The sequence below is a fragment of the Lepidochelys kempii genome, chromosome 9, assembly GCF_965140285.1.
Source record: "Lepidochelys kempii isolate rLepKem1 chromosome 9, rLepKem1.hap1, whole genome shotgun sequence".
Lineage (NCBI taxonomy): Eukaryota > Metazoa > Chordata > Testudines > Cheloniidae > Lepidochelys > Lepidochelys kempii.
Genome location: NC_136388.1, coordinates 16,852,867 through 16,868,162, shown reverse-complemented (window position 1 = coordinate 16,868,162; position 15,296 = coordinate 16,852,867). Strand labels below are relative to the sequence as shown.

General features: G+C 40.4%; 1 protein-coding gene across 4 annotated transcripts in view; it reads left to right on the top strand.

Annotated features, from left to right (window-relative positions):
* PRKCI (protein kinase C iota) overlaps positions 1–15,296 on the top strand; it is a 53,424-nt gene that overhangs the window by 12,109 nt on the left and 26,019 nt on the right. For all 4 annotated transcript variants that reach the window (XM_073359458.2, XM_073359457.2, XM_073359456.2 and 1 more), the window contains 2 exons: positions 7,497–7,618; positions 11,348–11,437. In XM_073359458.2, the coding sequence (XP_073215559.1) occupies positions 7,497–7,618; positions 11,348–11,437 (212 nt within the window). The remainder of the gene's footprint in view (positions 1–7,496; positions 7,619–11,347; positions 11,438–15,296) is intronic.

Here is a 15,296-nt window from a genome sequence, read left to right as displayed (position 1 = left end):
AAAGAGTTCAGCAACAACAAATTAAAAGAGCCAGCACCCGTTGTATAAGCATGTGAGCTCTCATGTACATTTTCACCACCTTGTGATTGGAAGTTCGTTGTGATGGGCCCATACTTTAGTGTACTTAACCGATTGTGTGATACCAGTTATCCGTGCTGTACAATAATAAAGCTATATGATCTCAATACTGTAGAAGTAGAGGAATAAATTATTAGCGGCATGGTTTAGAACAGCTAGAAATAGGTCATGCAGTAATTTATGCTGTTGTATGCAATGATGAATCCTGTAGATCTATCATTGTTAAAGGCAAGTCCTGAGGAGGAACCATTATCCATCCAGGTTAAGATGAGACTGCAGGAAGTGCTGAGTGGTGCTTACCTTTAATGATTGGCGTAGATGGAGTGTCAGAAAATTCTCTACCTATTTTTCAACAGCATAAGCTCTAATTTAGACCAGGCTTAGAGGACAGTTAGATGACAGGATAAAGATGCTTCAGCCCCCTCAACAGTATAACTTATGCCAGTGATGAAAAGTTAAATTCCCAGGAAAATTAGTAGTCTGTTTATAATAGATCATGAAGATATCCTGAGTGAATGCATAGTAAAATAAACGGAATTCGTGTTCTAGTATCAAAACTAATTCATCATTAAATATACTGGGGATAATGAAGGACCACAGAGCATAAGTAGTCTTGTCCCAAGAACAAGCAAGAAAATATCTGTATCATGAGCTTCATGGTATGTTAACTTGCCTTTTCTTTTTTACATTAATATAGCAGCGTTGAGTAGGAAAGGGAAATAACTGTTTAATATATAACCAAGGAGCCAAAACATAACTCAGCAGACACTTGAATTTGATTTTGTTGTGTATCTTCATTTTAGAATTCTTTTCTGGATTATAGTGGTATTGGGCAAATTATAGCACATGAGTTAGTATGAAGTTAGTAGAACAGAAAGTTTTTCTCCACTGTCTTGACCAAACTTCTTATGGTCTTCTGTGGAGGAATATCTTAAGAGGAGTAAACCTTTTACTTTCTTTTCATAATTTATCAGTCGGTGCTGTAAATACTTCACTATAAAAATTAATCTGGGTAGGAGGATGACTGGGTCTTCAGGCATGGTGAGCAATTAAATCTCACTGTGCAGGAGTACGTGATCTCCAGACCTTGAAGCATCCATTATGAGAAGGGTCACTTTAAATCATGCTCTAAAGAGTTCCGATTTAGTACTGGATGAGAATATTTAAATAGGAGACTGATTCTGGGAGTCTTATATTGTGACTTTCTGAGTGATGTAATTAGACCTCCTCAAAAGCATGAATGTTTGATGTGGGAGCATGATAAATGCATGGAGGAGTTTTTTTCCAAAGCATCTAGATGTAAGATTCTAAAGAATTTAGTCTCTATCCCCACTGTGCATAGTAGTTAATCTTAGGCTTCCGTGGGAGACCAGTGGGATAATAAACAATGGGATAAATGTATCCGTTAGATAAAAAAAAAATTTTAAATCCGTTAAAGCTGTATATCAAAGGCTGTATATAAAATGACCGTTAAGGATAATGAAGAAAAGCCATTTGATCTCAATTGAAAAGTGGGGGGGCAGCAACAAGGTGTACAGCATCCCTTTTTAGATACGATAACGAATCAGTCTGTTTTGAGTCTTTACTGCATTGAATTCCAGGAAAGACAATAGTGATAAACACAATTTCGGTGTAGCTCATGATTTACTAACTCTGTTGGAGAGGCTACTCATGTGAAATGTTGCTTTAAGTTTTTTCTTCCAGGGGTGGAGCAGGCCTCTTTTATTTACTGAAGGAGGATCCTATTCATCTTAAATGTTTACAAAGAGAGCTTTTGAATATTTGTTTTAAATGCAAGGTATTCAGGCCATGGTCTCGCTCTGACTGTATTTGTACAGGTCCTTGTAAAATAAGGCCTTTATTTTTCAGAGTTTATTATTTTAATTTCAGAGCCCAAATCGAGTTTTTATAGTGGAGGTGTTTACACCACCATTAAGGGTTAGCAAATAATAGAAATGTAGGCCTCGAAAGGGACCTTGAGAAGTCATCAAGTCGTGGCAGGACCAGAAACCTAGACCAGTGGTCCACCACCCAGTCGATTGCGATCTCCAGTAGTGTAGCTGGGCTGCCACTAAGGCAGGCTTGCTCCCTGCCTGCCCCGGCCCCACACCGCTTCTGGAAGCAGCCAGCATGGCCTCAGGGGCGGGGTGGCAGGGGTCTCCCTCTGCATGCTGCTCCTGCCGGCAAGCACCGCCCCTGCAGCTCCCATTGGCCACAGCTCCCCATTCCTGGCCAATGGGAGCTCCGGGGACGGTGCTTTCAGAGAGGGGCAGTGCACAGAGCCATGTGCCCCCACACCCCCTCCCCAGGGGCGCATTGGCCCCTTCCGGGAGCGGCATGGGGCCAGGGTAGGCAGAGAGGCTGCCTTAGTGGCAGCCACACTGCGCCACCAACTGAGAGCCGCCAGAGGTAAGTGCTGCCTAGCAGGAGGTCTCACCCCAGCCCATAGCCCCCTCCCAGAGCCTGCACCCCATACCCCCTCCTGCACCCCAAGCCGTAGCTGTGACCCCCGTCCCAGAACCAGCACCCTGCACCCCAACACTCTGTCCCAACTCAGAGCCCCCTCCTGCACCCAAACTCCATCCCAGAGCCTGCAGCTCCTGCCACACCCCAACGCTCTGCCCCAGCCCAGAGCCTGCATTCACTTTTTGGTGTAACTGTCACTAATGGTGGCAGGATTAGTTAGAGCAGGTTGGAAGATTTCACTCCTGCACAGTGGGGGTGTGGGTGTTTGTTTTAGGAATACCTTGTTTAAATTTGGACCAATAATCCTCTCACTGGGTAACAGCAGAGGGAAGGGGACTTACCCCACTCTGCCATAAGCCACTGCAAATGTCAGGACAATCCAAACTGGCATATGGATTTCAGAGGCTTAGAATAGTTGTCTTCTGAAACATAGTTGACTCTCAGTCTTAATTATGGCAGAAGCTGCCTCTCCTTTATGACAGAACAGCGCTGTGTTACAAAGTCTGAAGGTAGATACAGGCAATACCACTGAGTGTCCCATTCTTCTCCACGGGGTGTTTGCTGTGAAGCTTCAGTTTTACTCTTTGCTTTATAGAAGGGTTTACAGGCTCCAGCTAAGGGCTTGTCTATGTAAGAGATGTCTGTATGAGGTATTTCCAGTTATACTAGTATAAACTATTATGGTTATACCCACGGCTTAAATTCTCAGAGTATTTCCCAGAGCTCCCTTTCCACCTACCAGATAGACAAAAAGCTGCTTGAGGAGGCTCCACAGCTGTATCAAGTTGTTTTCATACTTTATTTTTCTTCTCTGACTGTACTCCTGAGATCAGTTGCAGGATGTCTTCCTTTCCTAACCTAGGATCTCGCATATGGCTCAGCATTGAACATTGTGAGAGACAGTCCTACCAAGCTAATGAAAAGTAGTGTTGATATGATCTGCACTTTCAGAGATTATATTCATGTGCGAGAAACCGCATTCACTTGATGTTATCAGTAGATATTGGTGCACTTTACAAGAGATTTTACAGGACCTGGCATTGCCTTCTGGTGACTGTACTTCTACTCTCTGAACCCACATGCTACCACTCTCTTATCCAGTTACAGTCTATAGCAGGGAGCGTGGACTTCGCATTCTCCATGGAGTATGTTGGCATGCTGCGGCTAGTTCCTAGGCTATAGAAATTTAACATCAGCAGCAAATTGCTCATCTGTTTCGTCTGAGCCTATGCTGCAAACTTCTGTAGAATTGGGATTGGTTGATTGATGTGATGTCTTGAAATTACATCACAGCTTCAGCTTCTCAGGCAAGCCTCTCTTGCTCCCCTGGTGCTTGCAGTCTCTGCTCAAAAACACAAATCTACCTCAGAGTTTTGTCTTGTGCAGTTTGGATGTTGATTTCCATGGACTGTAGCTCAAGTGACAGTTCCACAAACTCTTGTAGAGCGTCAGAAAATATGCCCAGGTTGAGTACAAATTATGTAGATGTCAAGTGTTTCTGGAGTCTGCTGAGCATGTCTTTTTTTTTTTTTTTTCCCCTTTACTTTGTGCTTCTGCAGACTGCTCTAAGTGAAAAAAGAGACTGTAATTCTTCCAGATCGCTTTCACTGCATGGCTACTTGATGCAACCTACCATGTTCCCAGAACAGGCCCAATTTTCAAGATTTCTACATGCAAAGTTGCCGCACATTCTTGAAGTTCCTTTGCACTTTTAGGGGAGGCATAGTAGAGAGTACAGTTTGTCCATAAACACTTTAAAGTGGTTGACTCCATGAATATCTGGCACGGCGATGTGAACAGAGTGTTCAGGGCAGAGCAGTGCAAGACAATTCAGGAAAATGCAGCTGTATCAGAGCAGCCACTCCACTCTTGTGACCTAGCATAACTGCAGCTCCATCACAAGCAAGAGCCATCAAGTGCTCCTTTAGGTAAGCCTCTGTGAATCCCACTGCATCCAATTTTTGGAGTAAGATTCTGGCAATGGTTGAGGCATCAGTGGCTAGAAGCTCAATTAGGTCAACAAAACACATTCATAGGCTGCTCCATCTCCTCTGTTGCAAATCATATGTAGATGCTAACAGTGTAAGCTTGGCTCAAAGTAGTTGACTCATCAATCATTACTGCGATTTTTGAACTTACAAGATGCTATATTTTAAAATATTTTTTCTTCATTTCCTTCACAATGTGCTGCTGTACGCTAGTGCAGGTGACATTTGAGTGGAGAATTTGCCCCATATTTAGTCTGTTTAACTTCTGCAGATCAATTTGTTTCAGAATTATAGGAGGGACAATTTTGTTTTACCAGTTTGTACGCAGTATGGAATACTTTGCAAGTTGGTTCAGTATGTTGCGACTGCCCTTGCGCTTGGCATGCTATCAATTTATCTTTCTCTGCCTCACTGTGAATACTTTCTGTGGCTTTGTGACTGAGACTTTGAGGAAAAAGATATGAGCACAGAGGCTTAATTTGTTTTAATTAATTAATTTGCTGTCCCCATAGCTTGAAATATAAGAATTAGCCCAATCTTCAAGCCATGATTTCTGCTCATAGCTCTGAAAACTGTACATTTGTTTAGATGCTGCAACCCAGTTAATCTTTTTTCTAACATTTTGTCATGGGTTTATCCTCCCCTCCCCAATTCTTTCTCTTGGCTGTCTAACCAACACAGCAATAGGTCACTCCTGCCCCATTCCTGTGCGTCATAGTGTTGTTCGTGCTCTTCAGGGATACTCTGTGCTGTTTCTTCATCTTGATGAACAACTTCCCCACTCTCCTCCTAATCAGACAGTTTCTTCTTTCTTGTGAAAAATATAGTGCGTTTATTTTTTTTTTTGATTCATGTTGGAAAATTGAGTACTGTACACAGATATTAACCACACATGCAAGTCAGATGCGATTACCCACTGACTTTTGCCCTCATTGATTACATCAGAAAGGCGTGGTAGTTTATATTCTGTCAGCCACCCATATCTGTGGTCTGCCAGCCTATGAAGGGCTCCTCCTGCTCTCCATGTACAGTATATAACTGTTAATTTGTCATAATTACCATGAAAATAAATTGTTGCATAATTTTTATTAAACATGCATTTTGTATTGCTTATACCAGGGGTTCTCAATCTTTTTCTTTTTGAGACTCTCTGTCCCCCACCCCAACGTGCTATTAAAAACTCCAGGGCCCACTGGTGTCAGGGTGGCCTCCGGGTTTCAGCTGCTGGGCTGGAGGAGAGGGGGGCTAAGGGCTTCTGCCCTGTGGTGGGGCTCCGGGCTTCAACTATGGGGCAGCAGGGCTCTGGGCTTCTGCCCCATGGCCCCCTGAAACTGGCTCATGGACCCCAAGAGGGCCGCAGATTGAGAAGCGCTGGTTTACACCACACAGCATCAGGCTGGAGTTAAGGTTTGAAAATATTTACTGGAGCTGCGCTCCGTACAGCTCTGGCTGAATTTAAGTTTTGGTTACACCAGTATAGACTTGAACTGAAAAAAGCCAGTCTTATTCCAGAGTATTTTAAACTGCTTCTGAAAGGACATAACTTTAAACCAAAAAAGGGCACACTGTTTTATACCAGAGTAAGTGTGTCCACTCAAGCAAATATACTGGCATAAGTTCAGTGGTTTAAATACACACCCTACTTTGTAACAGTATAACTTTTCTGGGTAGACAAGTCCTCAGACTAGGGCCACGTTGTGCTAAGTACCATAGATTGTTCCCATCGTGAAGAGTTTAAGGTCTAAACAAGGCAGGAAAAAGGGTGGCAGAAGATGATGGCTTAAAAAGGTCATGTTAGATCATTAATATATAGAAACCATCAACCACAAACATAAATTGTGGAAGTAAGTGGCGGTGCTATTAGCTGCTTGTCATTTTAATAAAAATACTTGGCTTCTCTGGGATTGCATGTAGAGCTTTGTTATGGTACCACCATTGTTTCCTACCCCTGTTCTTCACTGTCAATGGCTCATGTAATTTTTTTTCTTCTTTTTCCTGCTACTCCCCTTTCTCCCAAAACACACTTTTTTTGTTCCTCCATCTGTGTTCCTGTTCTTTGCTTCACTGCTTCATGCTCCCTCCCCTCCCCCCCCCCCCCCCCCAGCTGCTTCCAATAGTTGGAGCTGGTTTCCCACCTATTTGATAGATTATCCAGTTCAGATACCTTCTTAGAACCCACTTACTTCATGAATCCTTCCTTTGCTGGCCTCCTGCCCAGTTATTACTGGAACTGTTAATGTTTTGTTTCATCTGTCAGTATTAGCTCAAAAAGGGGGCAATGATTTCTTCTGTCTTGTCAGTTGCTATGTACATCTACAGACTATATGAACATTTCATAGCTTGTTGCACATTTGTTGCAGAAATAATTTATAGATTTTATTTCACTATAATATAGATTCATGAAACAAACAAGCTTCTTATGTACTGCTTAACTAACCTTACAGAATTTTTTTTCTTTCTAGCTATAAATTGTAGCATTTCCCTCTTCTCAGTCCAGCTTCTGTTGGTACTGGTTACTTGCATATATAGCTAAAATCTGTCCTGTTGATAAGTGATTGGTGTTTTCATGATGTAGCATGCATGTTGGAATGATGTAGCATAGGGCCATACATCTTAATCTTTCAAAAGTAGATGATTACTCTTCCAGTTTTCAAACAGGTAATAAAATCATTTGAAGCCCAGGTTCTAAATTGCGGAAAATAAACTGGAGTGCTTATTAATTCTGTTTTAATGGCTTACAAAGGCCAAATTATTTCCCTAGCACTGGTGTATTCATGTTACACATGGATTAAAACAGATAAGAGTACAAGGAAGTACTTTAGGATGATGAACTTTTTTTGGAAGACTTTTTTGGCATTGGCAAACCAAGCAGTAGAGTTCAGGAAATGAATAACTCTGTAGTCCTGCATACAACATTGTAGTTTCTGAGTTTGAATAATTTTGTTAAATTTATTCCTTATTCAGGGACATCATGATAACCTATTTTGAACCTTCCATCTCATTTGAAGGACTGTGTAATAAGGTTCGAGACCTGTGCTTCTTTGACAATGAACAACTCTTCACTATGAAATGGATTGATGAAGAAGGTAAAGTGACATCACATAGTTTTGTCTTGTGGCAATTTAGATCTCCATCCTTCTCCTACATAAATTAAGAAGGTGTAACTGAGTTCAGATGAGAACCAGTCCTCCCTTTCCTCTGTAAACTTATTTTCTTACTGAAAGTATTTATTTATAAAACATCCATAATGGTGGTATCTGGATTCTATACTAAATAATTAGTTCAAAACAAAAAACATAGTAATCTTATTCATAGCTACCACTAGGGTCAAATGTTGCAGAACCTACCCACCCTTCCTTCCTCCAACCCTAGTCTTAAACTATGGAAATGGACTTAAGCATCTTAATGCAACATATCAAATCCTATTGAAGTGACCCCCTCTGCCCCCCATTGTTTTCTGTGAGCTGTCAATCAGACCCCTTGATTCAAAACCTTATTTCTTCAGGGGAGAAGAGTGGTGTTGTAGAATGAAGGAACAGTAGTAACAGTTCAGCACATACATCTTTCCGAGGAGCCGACTTGTAGAAGAGTAGTATACCTCTACCATTATACTGATGTGGAAAGTTTGTTATGAGTGCATGCTGGGGATGGACACTATGACTACAAATAATTTTCTGTTTTCTTTTTAAAGAGAAACTGACTCTGTGCACAAATATCTACAGCTGTATGTACAAACTAAATAGATGAGATTTCCATTTTGAAGAGAGGGCCTATAAAACCATAAGTTTTCTTTTTTTTTTGAAATGTGCAAAGGGAATAGTTTAACTTCTGTATATAAGGAATTTTCTTGGAACTTAATTTTTGTACTCAGTCTGAATTGTAATATCGGTATTTTCTGCCAGCGGTCTTTAGCCCTATCCTAAGTTAGAGAAGGGTGAAAAATTGGGCTTATTAATAGTGCTGTGGTTATGCTGAAATCTTTTAGTTTCATATGGTGGGATTTTTCAAAAGCATTCAGCATTGGCCTGACCACTGACTTCACTGGGAGCAAAGTTCATCCCATGCTGATTGTGTTTGAAAATCCCACCCATATGTACTAAGTATAGCTCTTCAGTATACATTGTTTGCCTGCCTGCCAAAGAAAACCCTTAGTCAGGTTAGTTTTCCTAGAAACTTGTAATTTAGTTTATTGCACAAAAATTCCTTTCCCAAAGCTTTTTTTAAAATACCCTCAATACAGCTTGTTTATACTACTAGTATGTAAACTGACAGCTTATAATGCACATGCTTTTACTTTCAATTATTTTAGAAAAAAGAAAAGGACTTGTGACACCTTAGACTAACAAATTTATTTGAGCATAAGCTTTCATGGGCTACAGCTCACTAGACTAAATTATTCATGCTTCTTGGGAATATAATACAGGAAATATGGCATTTAATAAGCAAGCAGTGAAACTATGGCTTAAAACTGCCTGAGTAAACAGTTTTATTTGAGTCACACTCTCCTATGCGATTTTTCCTTTGTTTGTTACTAGGTCTAATTTTTTTAGCTCTTGTAAAATAAAAAGCTTGATGTATTGTAACTTCTATTTTTTTTCACACATGCATACTATTATACAATTCATTACTTCCAACTTTCTTTGAATGCATGCAAAACAGCAAATGTTGATGTTACTCCTGAAAGGATACTTGCTGCTTATTCCCTGTAAAATCCATCTCCTTTTTTTCCTCCCTTCATGGCTTTGTTCATGTGCTCTTACGAGATTTCCTCTATTTATCTAATAGCACTTAATTGAATAACCTGCCATGATTCTTAATGTTAGGAGCGCACAGCTGAAATCTGTAGGTCATGTCAGAGCTAGCATAATTTTTTTTTTTTCCAGAAAAATTTACTCACTGTTAAATTTACTCACTCTATTAGCCTCTCACTCTAGACCTTGGATGTATACAAGCAGATGGGTGACCTATTTATGTTGTGGTGCAATAAGTCACTATGCCCTTTTGTGAATAAACATTTTTATTGTTCGTCTTAAAGTTTAAAGGAAAGATTGTGTGAATGTGGTGGGGAGAACAGCACGTATTTTCCTGGCACACCTAGAAAAAGCTATTAGTACAGGTTTTGAGAATGAAACATTTACCATCTATCAGAAGCATTATAGGCATTAAATCTCCTTAGAGATATCTAATAGCATCTGCCCATTCTCTTCTTGTATTTCTGAAACCTGTGTTACAGTTCTCTGTTCCTGTTTGGTGGTAGAAAAACTGGTTTGGTTTGATATTGCAGCACAAGAATAAAAATAGTTCCTTTTTTTAAGCCTCTGGAGCACATGCATTTATGCAGAGAGTGGGCAGTTCCATGTCCCACAAAGGAACTAATCTCTCACATTGGATGTAGTGAGACGTGACAGTCTGGCTTTAAGAGCATATAAATTATTTTAGTCTTGACAAATCATAGCTGGCAGGAAAGAGGAAGTTTATACTTGCTGCCAAAACATTTTAGTAGGTGATCATCTAACAACAAAAATTGCGAAGGGTTGGGACATTACATGTGATATCAGTGATAAAATCACATGATCATGAGAACGAAAATTAAAATATAGTCAAATCCACATTTTCTGTAGGTAAATGTAAGGTAAAAAATGGTCAGGTCTGTTATGACATCCCCATTCAGCTGTGATTCATGCTGCAAAAGTTAGGGCGAATAGTCCCTTGTGGGCCAAGGGGCAGTGGGGAGAGAACAACTACATATTTATCATCCTTCAGATTTTGAGTTTAAGACTATCATTCATTTTATATCTTCATCCAGGTTAATTTGAGGAAAGTACTAGAGTATTGGCTGCCTTTTTTTTCCTCTTCACTTTAAGGTTTTGTGTCTGATAGGAAGGATGGAGAAAATATAAAGGCGAAGTTAACCCAGTTTTAACATTGTGCATTTATGAAATATTAGAATGTGTGTGAAATCTTGAGCGAAATCTTAATAATCTCATGTGGTGAAGTAGTACCTACTCAGGCTCATGAACCCCAAAACCACTTAATATTTGAGAGCTTTAGTGTGCCTGCCTCTTACTGGGCATCCCTTTTGAGGCTGAGGCAGTCCTGATTCTGATGGAAGTTGGAAGTGCACATACCTGCTGGAGGAGAATCTTCTTTTTTTCCAGCTTGAACTAATTTGTTGAAGAAAGATCTAGAGATAGCAGACAGCCTTCCCATGCGATTCATAGCTCCCTTGAAAGTAATGCTGTGCTACAACTACAATAATCTTTTCTAGCATCATAGATACTAGATGTATGTGCAAGAACAGCATGATGTTTAGAAAGAAGATTGTCTACACAGTGCCAGTGCTGTTTGAAACATGACTACACCAGTGCACACTAGGGAACTTTTTAGTGCACACCAGCAGGGCCCACATGTACACTTAGTGCATGACACACTGGTGCACACTGAAGTTTTCATCCCAGCTGGTACGCACTAATGCACGGTGTAGACACGCCCTTAGATCTGTAGCTCGCATTTAGTCCTACCCAGTCTAAATGGGTGTGATAACAGGTCATATGTGTAAAGACTTGTAAATCAAAATAGTTACTGAGTAAATAGGTCTTAACTTCTTCTTTATTCTGGAGGGAGTTCAGATGGCGTCTCTGGAATATGATTCTTTCAGGATGACTGTTGAAATATTAATATTGAGGCTGCTAATATTAATCTAGATACTAGCATAAATATTCATAGTATTACTGTGATTTAAAATTAAGTGCTGCTAGTCTTGGGAGGACTCCGTCACAATGCTGTATTCTCAAATTGAATTGATTCTTTTTTAGGAGACCCATGCACAGTTTCTTCTCAGCTGGAGTTAGAGGAAGCCTTTCGGTTGTATGAACTAAACAAGGATTCAGAGCTTCTAATTCATGGTAGGATAGAACTTGCTGTCTTTCTCCTTACACCCATGGGCCAGTACATATTTTTTTTTTCTGTATAAGTTGATACTTTATGGCCTATCTCATAATATCTGAATATTGAGGATCCTTCTCTATTTTGCACTTTTCTCCGTCTCTCCATCCCAAACATCAAAGCCTCATATGGCAAAAAACATTCAGTGGCCTCATGGCAAAAAACTGCCCCAAACTCCCATCGTAGTATGTCAGCACTTCCTTAATTGGAGGATACATACTTCTCCTTGTACTACATTAAATACACCAAAATGAAGGATGGAAGGGTCTGGCCATCACCACTGCTTTCCTGTTTATAGTCACAAGAGACTGAGCGATGTATATCATGCAATGTCCTAACATATGTTTCCTGTTCAGTGCTTTAGAGTAGGGGTTGTATTATTAGGAAAAACAAATTTCACTTAGCTCCATCCACAGTCCCAAACTATCTTTTTGTTTAAACTTGAAATTCTTCGGAAAGTGATGGGTCACCAGAGAAATGATGATAGTATGTGCCACAGAATATTTGGCCCCTGCTTCAGTGAAAGTGAGACAGCCCCAACATTCAGTGCCAGTCTGCTTGGAAGGAGGGGAAAATACCTTCACAGTCCTGGATTTGGGAATCAATTTATTTCTGTGCACATGAGCAAGAATCATAACTTCTAACTCCAGTCATACTTGGTTATTGCTGTTGTCCTAATTACTGTTTCATTTTTCAAGATTCCTAAAATGATGGATCTTTCTACCTCCTAGGACAGAATTCCTAATGTTAACTATCTTCACTATGGGAAGGCATGGGGGAAGAGGCAAAATTCCATGTATTTAATGTAGTATCTGGCATTCACTTCTGAGAGTGTCTGTAGGTCAAGAAGTAATGGGCTTAATCTGCAGCAAGGGAATTTTTGGTTAGCTATTAGGAAATTGCAAACCATAAGTGTAGTTAAGCTCTGGAATAGGCTTCTGGGGAGGTTGTGGAATCCCCATCATTGACAGTTTTTAAGAAACTTTCAGGGATGGTCTAGGTTTAATTAGTCCTGCCTGAATGCAAAGAGCTGGACTTGAGGACTGCTCCGGATCCCTTCTAGTTTCTACTTAGTTCAAATAGATCATTACCTAAGTCTTTGCATACATGGTGATATACTGTAATACAATGGCTCTCATCCTTTCCAGGCTACTGTACCCTTTTCAGGAGTCTGATTTGTCTTGTGTACTCCCAAGTTTCACCTCACTTAAACTACTTGCTTACAAAATAAAACATAAAAATACAAAAGTGTCTCAGCACACTATTACTGAAAAATTGCTTACTTTCTCATTTTTATCATATAATTATAAAATCAATTGGCATAAATATTGTACTTACAATTTCACTATATAGTATATAGAGCAGTATAAACAGGTCAGTATAAAATTTTAGTTTGTACTGACTTCACTAGTACTTTTTATGTAGCCTGTTGTTAAACTAGGCAAATACCTAGATGAGATGGCATACCCCCAGAAGTACATGTATCCCTGGTTGAGAACCACTGCTGTAATATGCTTTCACTTCTGCCTTGACTCCACTTCAGTTGTGACAGGCTGAAGTGATTTAAACTAGCACCATGTCTAACTGTGCTCAGTGGTCTACACTAGTGCTTCCTCTGTTACTATTTCCAGTGGAGAGTCCTGGGTGCTAGGCAAACTGTGAAAAGTACTAGTGTAGGCAAGACCATAAATGCCTGGTTATTAAAGCACCATAAGGTGAACTGTCAGGCTGGAAGGAGGTTACTAGTGGAGTTCCTCAGGGATTGGTTTTGGGACCAATCTTATTTAATCTTTTTATTACTGACCTTGGCACAAAAAGTGGGAATGTGCTAACAAAGTTTGTGGATGACACAAAGCTGGGAGGTATTGCCAATACAGAGAAGGACCGGGATATCATACAGGAAGATCTGGATGACCTTGTAAACTGGACTAATAGTAATAGGATGAAATTTAATAGTGAAAAGTACAAGGTCATGCATTTAGGGATTAATAACAAAAAATTTTGTTATAAGCTGGGGATGCATCACTTGGAAGTAACGGAGGACGAGAAGGACCTCTGAGTATTGGTTTATCACAGGATGACTATGAGCCACCAATGTGATATGGCCATGAAAAAAGCAATGTGGTCTTGGGATGCATCAGGCGAGGTATTTCCAGTAGAGATAAGGAGGTGTTAGTACCGTTATACAAGGCAGGGGTGAGACCTCATCTGGAATATTGTGTGCAGTTCTGGTCTCCGATGTTTAAGAAGGATGAATTCAAATTGGAACAGGTACAGAGAAGGGTTACTAGGATGATCTGAGGAATAGGAAACCTGTCTTATGAAAGGCGACTCAAAGAGCTTGGCTTGTTTAGCCTAACCAAAAGAAGGCTGAGGAGAGATTTGATTGCTCTCTATAAATATATCAGCGGAGGGAGAGGAATTATTTAAGCTCAGTAACAATGTGGACACAAGAACAAATGGATATAAACTCGCCACCAGGAAGTTTAGACTTGAAATTAGACAAAGGTTTCTAACCATCAGAGGGGTGAAGTTCTGGAACAGCCTTCCAAGGGGAGCAATGGGGGCAAAAGACCTATCTGGCTTCAAGACTAAGCTTGATAAGTTTATGGAGGAGATAGTATGATGGGATCTTTGACTATTAGCAGTAAATATGCCCAATGGCCTGTGATGGGATGTTAGATGGGGTGGGATCTGAGTTACCACAGAAAATTCTTTCCTGGGTGTCTGGCTGGTAAGTCTTACCCACCTGCTCAGGGTTTAGCTGATCGCCATATTTGGGGTCTGGAAGGAATTTTCCTCCAGGGCAGATTGGCAGAGGCCCTGAGGGTTTTTCGCCTTCCTCTGCAGCATGGGGCATGGATCACTTGCTGGAGGATTCTCTGCACCTTGAAGTCTTTAAACCACAATTTGAGGACTTCAGTAGCTCAGACATAGGTTAGGGGTTTGTTGCAGGAGTGGGTGGGTGAGATTCTTTGGCCTGTATTGTGCAGGAGGTTAGGCTAGATGATCATAATGGTCTCATCTGACCTTAAAGTCTATGATTCTATAACGTGGGGTATTTATGGTTGAGGTTCCTGAGCTCGGGTCCATGGCCTGCGGGTGGTCTTTAGAGAGCTTGCTGGTTACATGGTGCTGGCTTCTCAGTTACTGTTGCTCAGTTACCTTATTTGACATGTAAAAATACACTAAACAATTTCCTAATATTACTTTGCCATGTAGGCAACTGCTGTAGCTGTCACGTGGACACTACGACTAAAAATGAGTTGAGATGTAGCCATTAAAAATGTTAAAGTGTACTTAATGCTTATAGTAAAAGTCTGATCTATAGATTTGGTAGCAATACAGCTCTTCTGATGAGTACTTGAAGCCAGTTTTTGTGTCCGTGATAATATCAGATGAACAAACTTGCATTAATCATTCATGTTCTTGTGAGGGAAGTATTGTAATCCACATTTTACATGCGGAAATGAAGCCAGAATTCTTATTACTTGCCAAAGGTCACAGAAGAAGTCAGGATAGTCTTAGAATGTGGGAGTTCCTGGCTCCAATTCTTTGTTTAAGCCTAGCCTCTAGCATAGCAAGAGGTCTTCAGTGAACTAATTCAGTACAGGTTGGCTTACGGAATGCAGGAGACCTCTTGAGCAGCTGTTTAAAAGAACCTTTTTCAAGGAACCTCATTGGCTTTACACCATAGATCTTTCATTGTCCTTGACATCCTCTTTCTTCCCAGATGATACAAGTGCTTTTCGTATCTGTTGTATATTTTGAAAATGTATCTTTATATCTGAAGTAAAAGATCAATCTGAAGCATTACTC